This window comes from Ursus arctos, unplaced genomic scaffold (assembly GCF_023065955.2).
Source record: "Ursus arctos isolate Adak ecotype North America unplaced genomic scaffold, UrsArc2.0 scaffold_2, whole genome shotgun sequence".
Lineage (NCBI taxonomy): Eukaryota > Metazoa > Chordata > Mammalia > Carnivora > Ursidae > Ursus > Ursus arctos.
The window spans coordinates 89,793,082-89,806,744 of NW_026622874.1; the positions used below are offsets into that span (position 1 = coordinate 89,793,082).

Here is a 13,663-nt window from a genome sequence, read left to right on the forward strand (position 1 = left end):
GTGGTAGTTCTGTGAAGTTGCACGAATGCTATATTAGCAAATACTAAACTATGACTTTTAGGGAAAGTAAAGGATTAGGTTCTTGGAATCCTCTTGTCACAACATATTTGCCGTTTTATCAGTATATACTTTGTTTTATGTGTGTTTCTGTATAAAGAGGCCTCATTTTGTATATACTTTTGATTCATTAACATTGATCTTATGGCCAACAGCATTATATAACTCATGCCTGAATGAAGCTTATCTAACATACATATTTTCCCTGCAAGGCACATCATAGTCTTCTTGTGCTTAAGAACACTACACAGCACTTTAGCCCTGTGCTTGGGAACTATTTTAAATAACAAAAAGCACAAAATGCAAAAAATGGGACATTAAATTGACTGCAGTATGAGAACTTCAACAAGAAGGCAAAGAGAACATTGTCTTGTTTGACCTCATTTGGGAATGCGTGTACTAAACTCAGACTTTTTTCCTGTTCTGTGAGTGACCATGAATGATCACAAATATTGACCTCAAGTACTGATTTTGGGGTTACAGATAAATTTTAACAAGTAGGTAATTTTACAAATATGGAATCAGCAAATAATGAGGATTCACTTTATTTTGAACAAATACCACCTTTGGTTCAGCAGTATTCAAAAACTCGGCTCATAGAAAGCTTCATTCCTTCTCCTTTGTGGGGTTGTCACAGATTACAACTTTATGCATTCTGTGCTCATTAACATAGAATTATGATTATTGTTTTATGTATTTTAAATTATATAGGAAAAAAAAGAAGTTCTAGAGTTCAAAAAATTCAGTAATACAGACTTTTTTTTTGTATTTGCCTATGTAATAAGCTTTATGTTCTGTATTTCTTTGTATGGTGCAAATCTGTCTAGTGTCCCTTCATTTCTGCTTAAAGGACTTCCTTTACCATTTCTCGTAGTGCAGATCTACTAGTGATGAATTCCCTCAGCTTTGCTTCATCTGGAAATGCCTGTATTTCCTTCAGTTTTGAAAAATAGTTTTGCCAGATATGGAACTCTTGATTGACATTGTTTTTTCTTTTAGCATTTTAAATATGTTGTCCCACCATCTCTTGACCTCCATGGTTTTGCTGAGAAATTGGCTGTTAATCTTACTGATGATCCTTTGTATGTGAAGAATTATTTTTTCAAGATTCTTGAATCCTTTGTCTTTCAGCAGTTTGGTTATAATTTGGATCTCTTTGAATTTATTCTGCTTAAGTTCCTTGAGCTTGTTGGATGTGTAAATTCATGTCTTTTATCTAATTTGGGAAGTTTTTAACCATTATTTCTTCACATATTCTTGATGGTGTCACACAGGTCCTTAAGGCCGTGTGCACTTTTCTTCACACTTTTTCTTTTCCTGCTCTTCCGACTGGATGATTGACATATATTCAAGTTTACTGATTCTTTCTTCTCTAAGCCTGCTCAGTTTGCTGTTGCAACCCTCTGCTGAATTTTTCATTTCAGTTACTGTACTTTTTAGTTCTAAAACTTGGTTTCTTTTTATCATTTGTATCTGTTAATATTCTGTGTTTGTTGAGACATTTTTCTTGGTTTCCTTCAGCTCTTTGAGCATGTTTAAGACAATTGACCTAGTCTTTTTCTAGTAAGTGTGATACTTGTGCTACTTCAGGGATAGTTTTTATTATTTTCTTCTGTAAATGGGTCATACTTTTCTTGTTTCTTCATATGCTTTGTAATGTTTTATTGAGAACTGACATTTTGGATATTATGATGTGCTAACTCTGGCAGTCAGATTCTCCCCATTCTTCAGGTTTGTTTTTGTTGCTTGCTCTGGGTTTTAGTTGTTTGCTCAGTGAGTTTTCTAGACCATTTTTGTACAGACTCTGTTCTGTGTTGTGTATTGTCTGTGAAGCCTGTGTTTTAGTGGCCAGGGAATATGTTGGCAGAGACTTCCTTGAGCTCAGGGAGCCAAAGAAAAAAGAGGAATAAAAGCCCTTCCCCAGTCTTTGCAGATTGACTGTGTGTTGGGGTGTTCCTTCAAAGCTTGGCCAGGCTGTTGACAACTCTGCCTTTGCCTTCATTTCCTGTTTGTGCTGAGCCTGAAAATCAGTTGCTGGTGAAAGTTTAGTGTCGTCTCAGGGCTTTTCTTAGCATGAATTCTGTCTGGGCATGTGTTAGGCTTTCTTTATTCCCTGGTGTATGTGAGTGCTTTTCAGTGCTTTGACTCACCCAGAACTCCGTCTCCCAGCGTTTCTTTACAGGCATTCAGCTAACTGTTGTTTTCTTGAACTGTAATCCTTTGGTGCAGTCAGCAGCGGATTGTTTATCTACTGAGATCTGTGTGGAGTTCCTTTTTTTAAAACTTTGACTACAGAGTTTTTTGAACATAGATAGAATAATTTGTATAGTGAACCTTTGTGTACATTTTATCAACACAAAGCCAGTCATGTTCCTTTTATTTGCCCCAGTGCTCACTATTTTGATGCCGATCCCAGCCACGCTATTGTTCTGTCTGTACATACTTCAGTTGGCAGATAATATAAAAAATTAGATCTTTTAAGAAAGAATATAGCCCTTATACCATCATCTTGTATTAAATTTTCATCGTCTCCTATTAAAGGGAATACATGTATTTCCTTTTCTAGTTATCCAGGGATATAGTAAAAAACAAACAAGCAAACCTGAAAAGTATGTCTTTGGACATCCTGTTAAATCAGTGGTTTTCAACTGGAGCAAAAGTGCTATTTTTTACTCTGTGGGGAAACCTTGGCCATTTGACAATGTCTGGAAGCATTTTTGATTGTTAAAGCTGAGGGAGGTGTTTCTGGCGTCTAGTGGGCAGAGGTCAGCGATGATCTTAAACATCTTACAATGCATAGGACAGACCTGTACAACAAAGAATTATCCAGTCCAGAATGTCAGGTGTTGCTGAGGTTGACAAGTCCTGTGTGCAGTGGTCCACAGGTGCCCTTTCAGTCAAGAGGACTGCTGGAATGTGGTGGCGTTGAAATAAAATGATATAGCATATCTCCTTTTTAGTGAGAGAGTCTGTGCTTATGAAACTTAAAATTTTATAGGATGAACATTTGCCAAACAAAAGCCATGTGAGTATGTGGACTGAACCATTTGGATCACATAATACTTAGCTTGTAGGAGAAAGATTCAAGGCCTTTGTGTCCTAGTTCTCATTGCATTGCATTTTACAACCTCTTCTTTTTTTTTTTTTGAAGATTTTATTTATTTATTTGACAGAGATAGAGACAGCCAGCGAGAGAGGGAACACAATCAGGGGGAGTGGGAGAGGAAGAAGCAGGCTCCTAGCGGAGGAGCCTGATGTGGGGCTCGATCCCATAACGCCGGGATCATGCCCTGAGCCGAAGGCAGGCGCTTAACCGCTGTGCCACCCAGGCGCCCCTTTAGAACCTCTTCTAATCTCTCCCTAAGATTCTTGAAATAAGTAGTCGTGTGTTTATGTGTTGTTGTTTTGAAGGTCAAGATTCAAAGGAAATAATAGGATTTAGTGGGTAATACCCCTTTCCTGTGTTACTTGTTCATAACCAATAATGCAGTCCTTTAGTTTCTGAGGCAGTAAATTTACCCAGTTTTTAATTTTATTGAAAATTTTTTTATTTATTTGAGAGAGAGAGAGAATATGAGCAGGAGGGGCAAAAGGGAGAGGGAGAGAGAATCTCAAGCAGACTCCGTGTGACCTGAGCCAAAACCAAGAGTCAGACACTTAACTGACCGACCACCCAGGCACTCCTACCCAGTTTTTAAAAAAGCAAATGATATACTTAATAAATGCATTAATGAGATTTTAGATAAAAGTAAATGGAGAGGTTTCACTTACCATAGCTTCTGATAAAGAAGTACTGGTACACTAACTTTAAGATTAGAATTCACCATCCATTTCAATTATAAATAGTTTAATACATGTTAGAAAAGGCCTACAAAAATTGACTTAAATGCTTCTGTGAATGTTTTATTTATCTTTGTTTCATTTTATAGGTTCTTAAAAATAGCCTCTGAGCCTCAGTTTCCTAACTGTAAAATAAATCAGTAATACCTTCCTTACGTGGTTGCAGTGAGGCTTAATTGCTTGAGGGAGATGGTGCATGTGAAAGTGCTTTATACTGCAGTGCGATGTGCAGATGTGAATTTTCCCAAATGAATTTCTCTACCTTTATTTGGATAATATGGGTAGCAGATGGTTATAGATAGATAAAATATTACTGTGCTGTTAATTTTCAGAAGGAGTTGTTGAGTGCTATGCATACAATAGCTCAGATTTACCAGTTTGTCTCCTGTTTTCTGTTTAAGTAAGTGAAAATTTCGTACTTTGAAATTTCAAATTAAGAGTTTTATCTGTCTTGAACAAATAACGTGATTACAAGAATGGGCAAAGGATCTGAATAGAGTTCTCCAGAGAGGATACACAAATGTCCAATAAACATATGAAAAGGTAATAATATTCCTAAATTGGAAGTGAGATGTTCATCCACTGACTAATGGATAAACAGAATGTCCACCCAATGGAATATTATTTGGAAATAGAAAGCAGTGAAGTAGTGATACATAGTACAACATGGTGAACCTGAAAACATGCCGCTAAGTGAAAGAAGCCAGTCACAAAAAAACATAAGTAGTATGATCATATTTCTATAAAATGCCTTGAATAGAGAAACCTGTAGAGACAGGAAGTAGATCAGTGGTTGCTTAGGGCCTGGGTGGATGTGTGGATTGAAGAGTGGTAACTAAGGGGAGCAGGATTTCTTTTTGGGAATGACAAGAATATTCTAACATTGATTTGTAGCGATGGGTGCACAACCCTGAATATACTAAAAGCGATTGGATTGTACATTTTAAATGGAATTTTATGGTAATGTGAATTATATTTCAATAAAGCTGTTAAAGTTTTGCCTGAGTAGTAAACACAAGTTTTTAAAATATATTTTAAATGTAGTTCGAAAGGTCACCCTTGCATATAGTGAAAATTCAAAATATATAAAAGGTTACCCTGTGAAAATTGTCCTTTTCTCGTTCTTGTCTTCCCGTCACTTAGGTTTTCAGAGCTATGCTACACATGTGCAAATAGATTTGTGAGTGTGTGTGTGTACATGCCTTTGTATATACACACACACAAGTGGCAGGATGCTTTCTGCATCTTGCTTTTTTTTGCTCCTACTTTGTAGAGATCTTTTCATATCAAGTGCATATAGACTTAGAACCAGATCTTAGGGGCGCCTGGGTGGCACAGCGGTTAAGCGTCTGCCTTCGGCTCAGGGCGTGATCCCGGCGTTATGGGATCGAGCCCCACATCAGGCTCTTCCGCTATGAGCCTGCTTCTTCCTCTCCCACTCCCCCTGCTTGTGTTCCCTCTCTCGCTGGCTGTCTCTATCCTGTCGAATAAATAAATAAAATCTTTAAAAAAAAAAAAAAGAACCAGATCTTAATCTGATAAATTAAATCATTGTTTGGAAAGCAGGAAAGAAATACATTTAAAGGGCCCCTTTTTTTAATTGATTAACATCACAATTGAAGTTTATTCATTCATTTATTTATTTTTATTAATAATAATTTTTTATCATGTTATGTTAATCACCATACAGTGCATCCTTAGTTTTTGATGTAGTGTTCCAGGATTCATTGTTTTCTTATAACACCCAGTGCTCTATGCGATACGTGCCCTCTTAATACCCATTACCAGCTTATCCCATTCCCCCACCCCCTCCCCTCTGAAACCCTCAGTTTGTTTCCCAGAGTCCATAGTCTCTCGTGGTTCATTCCCCCTTCTGTTTAGCCCCCCTTCATTCTTCCCTTCCTTCTCGTACCGATCCCCCTGCTATTTCTTATGTTCCATAAATGAGTGAAACCATATGATAGTTGTTTTTCTCTGCGTGACTTATTTCACTTAGCATAATCTCCTCCAGTCCCGTCCATGTTGCTGCAAATGTTGGGTAATCGTTCTTTCTGATGGCTGAGTAATATTCCATTGTATATATGGACCACATCTTCTTAATCCATTCGTCTGTTGAAGGGCATCTTGGCTCCTTCCACAGTTTAGCTATTGTGGACAAAGCTGCTATGAACATTGGGGTTAAAGGGCTTTTGTCTTTAAAGTAATTACTAAGGTATGTACGTTCCACAAAAATTTCTTCGTTCTCTGTATGTAGTAGGATTGTAATATCATTTTGCTCCAAAGTAATATTTTATTATTATTATTGTTGTGGTAAGAACACCTAACATGAGATCTGCTCTCCTAACAAAATTTTAAGTGTATGTACGATACAGAATCGTTCATCATGATGTTGTCTAGCCGCTCTCTAGAGCTTGAATCTTAACATAACTGAAACTTTGTATTTGTTAAATAGCAATTCCCCAGTTCCCCCTCCTCTAGCCCCTGGCAACTACCATTCTACTCTCTGCCTCTGTGTGTTTGACTGTCTTACAAACTCCATGCAAGTGGTATCATGCAGTATTTGTACTCTTATGGCTAGCTTATTTCATTTTAGCATAATGTCCCCCAGGTTAATGCACGTTGTCACATATGGCAGTATTTCCTTCTTTTATAAGGCTAAATAGTATTCCATTGTATGTATGTACCACATTTTCTTTATTCACACATCTTGGCTAATGATACTGCAATAAACATGGGAGTGAATGTATCTCTTTGAGATTCTGTTTTTAAATCTTTTGGAAAAAGACACAGAAGTGGGATTGCTGTATCATATAGTATTCTTTTTTAAATTATTTTTAGAAACTTCCGGACTGCTTTCCATAGTGGCGACATCATTTTGCATTTCTAATAGTGCATAAGGGTTCTAATTTCTCCATATGCTTGCCATCCTGTGTTATTTTATTTTATTTTTATTATTTTTTCTGATAATGGCCATAGCAATGGGTATGAGGGGATATCTTACTGTGATTTTGCTTTGCATTTCCCTGATGATTAGTGATGTTGTGCATCTTTTTTTTTTTTTTTCTTAAAGATTTTATTTACTTGACAGAGACACAGCGAGAGAAGGAACAGAAGCAGGGGGAGTGGGAGAGGGAGAAGCAGGCTTCCCATTGAGCAGGGAGCCCGATGCGGGGCTCGATCCCAGGACCCTGGGATCATGACCTGAGCTTCGAAGGCAGATGCTTAAGGACTGAGCCACCCAGGTGCCCCGTTGAACATCTTTTGATATACCTGTTGGTCATTAGTAGATCTTTGGAGAAATATCAAGTTCTTTGCCCATTTTAAAATTGAGTTACTATTATTATTTTTTGCTGTTGAGTTAATGGAATTCTCTGTATATTTTGGATATTAATCCCTTATCTGACATCTAGTTTGTAAATATCTTTGCCCATTTCATAGGTTACCTTTTCACTCTGTTGGGTTTTTTATTTTTTGATCGGGATATGCTTTGTAGTTTGTTTTAAGGTGAATGAACTTAAACTGTTCCCCTTAATTTTTTGATGTGTTCTTTTTGCTCTGGTAGAAGATAAATAGCAAATAAGCAGGTTTAAAGAACAAAATCTTAAATAACTGGTGATTAGGTGGTATGGTGTGTGGCAGTATCATCAATCAGATACAGTTGAAAGTGGTAGAAGTTTTATCTAAAATTATATGTGTGAGATCAAAAAAGAAGAGAGGGAATAAAAAATGTTAACTAATGAAAGAGGATATATAATTATAGTGCCTCAAAGATTTAATTGTTTAGTTAATATTTGTTTATTAATAAATGAATATTTGAAAATTTGGAAACATTTTCCTTGTAAATTTATTTATTTAAAAAAATTTATGGAGTTTATTCAGATTTCATCAGTTTTAAATTTACTCATTTGTGTGGTGTGTATGTATGTAGTTCAGTACAATTTTATCCTATATTTAGAATTGTGTATCTAACACCACAACCCAAATACAGATCTTTTCTATCACCAAAGGGCTCCTCTTGTTACCCCTTGATAGCCATAGCTACTCCTTTGCCCTCCCTGTTCCTAATCCCTGGGAATCATTAGCCTGTTCTCAATTTCTAAATTCCTTGTAAAGTTTAGATTTTCAAAAGTAATTCAAGAAGAATGTCCTTGTGAGTACTTTGGTAATCACTATAGTAATGGAATCAGTAGTTACAAACCATTATCAGAAGGAAACCAGACCTAGATGGTTTTATAAGTAAGTTCTAGCAAACATTCAAGGAAAAGGAATTCTCCCGAAAGCAAAGACAAAGGGGATGCTTGTAAACTAATTTTAAGAAACTAGTGTAACCTTGATACCAGCCCAAAGATCAGCATGAAAAACAAAAATTGCAGTGCAGTTTCACTCATTAGCATGTGTGTGAAATCCTAAGCAATACATTAAAATACAGAGTCCAAGGGCACCTGAGTGGCTTAGTCGGTTAAGTGTCTGACTCTTGATTTCAGCTCAGATCGTGATGCCAGGGTGGTGAGATCAAGCCCTGTGTGGGGCTCCATGCTGAGGTGGAGCCTGCTTAAGAATCTGTCTCTCCCTCTCCCTTTAGTACACGGTCCCCGCTCTGAGCACTCTCCCTCTTTCTCTCTCTCTCTCAAAAAAAAAAAAAAAAAAAAAAATGGAGTCCAGCATCAAAAAACAACAACAAAAGATCATGGTCAAGATTGGTTTTTGTAAATATAATTTTTTCTTTTTTAAAATTGAAGTACAATGAACGTATAGTTACATTAGTTTTATGTGTACAATATTATGATTCACCAATTCTTTTTTGTTTTGTTTTGTTAGAGTGTGAGCGTGGCGGGGGAGGGGCAGAGGAGGAAGGAGAGAGAGTTTAAGCAGGCACTACACCCAGCATGGAGCCTGTAGCGGGGCTTGATCTCACAACCCTGAGATCATGACCTGAGCCAAAATCAAGAGTCAGAGGCTTAACTGACAGTCACTCACGTGCCCCAAGTGATTCAGCAATTTTATGCATTACTCAAAGCTCGTCAAGATAGGTGTACTTTTTTTGTTATTATAGCTGTGTAATTAGTATTCCACTGTACAAATGTTTTTGCATTTTTATTATATATTTTGGACACAGATTAAATCAATTTATACTTCAGTATGTGAATATGAATACTTCTTTCCTGTGTTTCCAACAAGGTTTAGTCTTTTAAGGAAAGAAAACCTTTTCTTATGTGACAGGTTGCAAAGGTCTTATAGAGAGTTCTGGTATATTCATTCACCTTCCTGTAATGTTAGTATCTTACCTTATGATGGGACAATTATGACAACCAAGAAATTAACATTTCTTGTTAATTACAGTAGATAAAATATTATTAATTCAACTGGAGACTGTTGAGATTTTGCCAGATTTTCCGTTACTGTTTTTTTTTTTTTTAAAGATTTTGTTTATTTGAGAGCAAGCGAGTGAGAGAGAGAGCACACACGAGTGGGGGTAGGGGGGCAGAGGGAGAAGCAGACTCTCCGCTGAGCAGGGAACTGGATGTGGTGCTCAGTCCCAGGATTCCGGGATCATGACCCGAGCTGAAGGCAAATGCTTAACCAACTGAGCCACCCAGGCTCCCCCTATTACTGTTTTTTTTTTTTAACTGTTTGAGGATCCAGTCCAGTATCCTACATTGCCTTTAGTTGTTATGTGTCCTTAGTCTTTCCCAGCCTGTGACAGTTCCTTAGTTCTCCTTGTTTTTATGGTTTTGACACTTTTGAAAAATACTGGTCAAGTATTTTGGATAAGGTTCCTCAATTTGTATTTGGTATATTTTCATAATTAGAATGAGATTATGGATATTTTTGGTGGATCCGTGATGTCAGTTCATCAGACCTGCTAGAAGGTACATGCTCTCAGTTTGTCTTATTACTGATGGTGTTCAAGGTAGGGACAGAAGTTGTTTGTTTTGTTTTTGGTTTTGGTTTGGCTTTTGGATATCCAGTTGTTCTAGCACCATTTATTGAAAGGATTATCCTTTCTCCCTTGAATTGCCTTTGCACCTTTGTCAAAACTCAGTTGATAATATATGTTGAGTATATTTCTGGTTTCATTTGTTTTGTTGATCTGTGTGTCTCTCTTTGGCCAATACCACACATTCTTGTATATAATAAAGACAGTTGATTTTTATGTATTGATCATATTATCTTAGACACTCGTTAGGTTCCCTTACTAGTTCTTATTAGTTCCAGTCTATTTTTTGTAGATTCTTTTGAATTTTGATGTAGACAAATATGTCATTTGTGAAGAGAGAGTATTCCCTTTTCTGGCTTCATTTCGCTGATTAGAACTTACATGCTGCATAGGAGTAGTCAGAAGGGACATTTTTACAATGTTCCAGATATTAAGAGGAAAACATTCATTCTTTCACCATTAAGTCTGATGTTAGCTGTGAGGGGTTTTTTTGGATCCCCTTCATAAAATGAAAGAAATTCCCTTTCATTTTTAATTTGCTGAGAGTTTTTGTCATGAAGGGATGTTGAATTTTTTCTTTTTTTGGTGTTGAATTTTATTAGATACTTCTTAGAGTGATTGATTTTTGCATGCTGAACAGACTTATATTTCTGGGATAAACTACTTGGTTGTGACACATTTTCCTTTTCATATGTTCCTGCATTCAGTTTGCTTAAGGTTTTTGTTTGTTTATTTGTTTGTTTAGGTTTCTGTCTCTATGGGTCGGTAGTTTTCTTTGTAACGTCTTTTTTTTTTTTTTTTAAAGATTTTATTTATTTATTTAACACAGATAGAGACAGCCAGCGAGAGAGGGAACACAAGCAGGGGGAGTGGGAGAGGAAGAAGCAGGCTCATAGCGGAGGAGCCTGATGTGGGGCTCGATCCCATAACGCCGGGATCACGCCCTGAGCCGAAGGCAGGCGCTTAACCGCTGTGCCACCCAGGCGCCCCTCTTTGTAACATCTTAATATGGTTTTTGTATTAGAGTAATGCTGGCCCAATATAGTCAGGTCTTGTGTGTGTGTGTTTTAAGATTTATTTATTTATTAGAGAGAGAGAAAGAAAGAGAGAAAGAGGGAGTGGGGGGAGGAGCATAGGGAGAGAATCCCTAAGCAGACTCCAAGCTGAGCATGGAGCCCGACGTGGGGCTTGATCTCACGACGCTGGGATCATGACCTGAGCCAAAATCAAGAGTCAGATCCTTAACTGACAGAGCACCCAGGCACCCCATTTTTTTTTTTTCAGGTCTTGTGTTTGAACTTGATAATATCTTTTAACTGGTGTGTTTAAACCATTTATATTGAAAGTGATTATTGGTATGGTTTGATTAAATTCTACATCTTGCTGTTTTCTCTGTGTTTTTTATTTTTCTGCCTGCTCTCATGTTAATTCAGTATTTTAAATGATTTTATTTTATGCTTAGTCTTGGCTTATTCTTTATATACCTTTAAAATATTTTAGAGATTCTCCTAAGGTTTACAGTATACATCTTCAATTAACCAGAGTCTACCTTGAAATTATATACCACTTCATGTATAGTGTAAGGATTTTACAACAGTGTATTTCTTATTCCCCTCCACTGTCTTTGGCTATTGTTGGCGTAAGTTTTACATAAGTTGTAAACCCACAGTACATCATTACTCTTTTTTACTTACACTGTCAGTTATTTTTAGGTAAATATGATTTTTCCCTCCCCCCCCTTTTCCAGTGCTCATTATTTCTTTATATAGATTCAGGTTCCTATCTATTATATGTTTCTTTAGTCTGAACAATTCCCTTTAACATATCTTGTAAATATGTGTATTTTGGGCCTATTTGTGTTATCCCACAGCTCTTGGATGCTGTGTCCCTTTTTTTTTTTCCACTTAAAAAAGAAAACTTAGTGTTTTCGTTGGCTTATTTGCACCAGTCTCCAACTTTTTTTTACTCTTTCCCCAGCTGTTACGAGTTACTGCTGAATCTGTTGAAAGCCTGTTTTTTCATATTTATCATTTCTTTTTGTGTATTGTGATTTCCATCTCTCTGCTGAATTTACCCATCTGATCTTGCATACTACCCACCTTTTCTATTAGGGCTTTTAACATATTAATCATTGTTTTTAAAATTCCACTTCAAATACTTTCAACACTTGTGTCAAGAGTTTGGCTCTGCTGATTGCTTTGTCTGTTGGAAATGTGTTTTTCTGTGCCTCATATTTTTTGTTGTTGTTGTTTAAAGTGAGACTTATTTACTACGTTAGAGACTGAGGTGAGTGATTTTTTGTGTTTGGAAATCAGTACACCTTTCCTTTTGGCTTGGCCTTTCTTTTTGGAGTTTAGGTTAATCAAGTCAGGAGCTGGGCTTGAGTTGAGATGTGTTGTTTCTGTGCTCACCCTCATTGTACCACTGGCTTAAAATTCCATTAGGGGATACCTTAAGTGTGGCATAGGGGCTGGTTTGACAGAGCTTTTTTCTCAGTGCCTCATCCATCCTAAACTTTAGGTGTTCCCACTGTGCTGCCTCTCAGGGAGGGTCAATGACTGTGATTTTGCAACTCTTCCAGAAATATTCTATCAGTCATTAATGGATGCTTGTTAGCCTGGTGGTGGGTGATGGAAGAAAAGGTTGCACATTTCTTATTGTTCTAATTAAACCGCAGTCTTAGCCAGGCTCTTCTTCATCTGACCTTCTCTGCTAGATATCATGACCTGCTATCAATAGCTAAACTCTTAGGGGGAAACCAACCCTGATTTTATGACATTGTGGTTTTACTACGATGATTTTATGATTTTACTGCTATTGCATAGTGAATGACTAGCTGAGACGTTATTACAGAGTCCTTTAGAACTTTTGCCTCTTGTTCTCAGGCACCACACCAATCCAGTGGGCACCGAATGGCGGTGGAAGATGGACCAGCCTGAGATGATCTTAAAGGAAGCCATTGAAAACCATCAGAGCATGATTAAGCAGTTTAAAGGTATTTATCTACCCTCTACAAAGGAATGCTAATTAGCATGAATTAAACTGGCTGAGAAATTGCCTCTTTGACAGGATTTTGTCCCCACTGGCAAATTTTCATATAGGGAAGTGAAAACTTTGTAGAAATATTACATACATTTTGGCCTTTTTGTTTTTACTGACAACTTCTATATCCCATATGATGGAAGAACTAAAAAAAATTAATTCAAAGCTTAGCAATTTAGAATATGGTACACTCAGCCTGTAAGTTTTGCCTGGGAGTATATCATCATGCTTCCCAAAAACTTTCGATGTTGTTCTGTCTTGATAAGCACAAAGCAGCTTAATGAATGGACAGAAAAGTTTAGATCATTGGAGAAATCTTAAATATTATCAGTTATGTGGTATTTGGAAAGCATTTTTGAATAAATGACTTATAAAAAGGAGGGATTCTATTAGTATCACATGATCCATAGTGATGTGAAAATTCTGCCACTCAGTTTCTAGAAATTCCTAATTCAGTTCTGTTTCATACTTAAAGGTGTTTGACTTTACTGGAGGTTACTGGTTCTCAGGCTTTAGTGTGTGTCAGAATCATCTGGAAGGCTTGTTAAAAAAGATTCCCGGCTTCCTTTTCTAGAGATTGGTTCAGTAGGTCTAGAGGTGGTTCAGTAGGTCTAGAGGTGGGGCCCAAGGATGTGCATTTCTACAGCTTTGCAGGTGGTGTTGATGTTGTTGAACTGGAGTCCATACTTTGAGGCCCATCGCCATAGATAGATATGGTGGCCTTAGAAAGTGCTGGCTTTGTAAAGCGATAGCTGCATATGCTGAACTGAAATTTGTTAGGTTCCC

General features: G+C 37.1%; 1 protein-coding gene across 4 annotated transcripts in view; it reads left to right on the top strand.

The window, feature by feature from the left end:
• The window catches only part of LOC113267757 (S-adenosyl-L-methionine-dependent tRNA 4-demethylwyosine synthase TYW1), a 226,705-nt gene that overhangs the window by 74,287 nt on the left and 138,755 nt on the right, over positions 1-13,663 (top strand). For all 4 annotated transcript variants that reach the window (XR_008960331.1, XR_007191247.2, XM_026515934.4 and 1 more), the window contains one exon: positions 12,721-12,830. Coding sequence is in view for 2 of the 4 variants with exons in the window: in XM_026515934.4 (XP_026371719.3) it covers positions 12,721-12,830 (110 nt within the window). In the remaining 2 variants the exon portion in view is untranslated. The remainder of the gene's footprint in view (positions 1-12,720; positions 12,831-13,663) is intronic.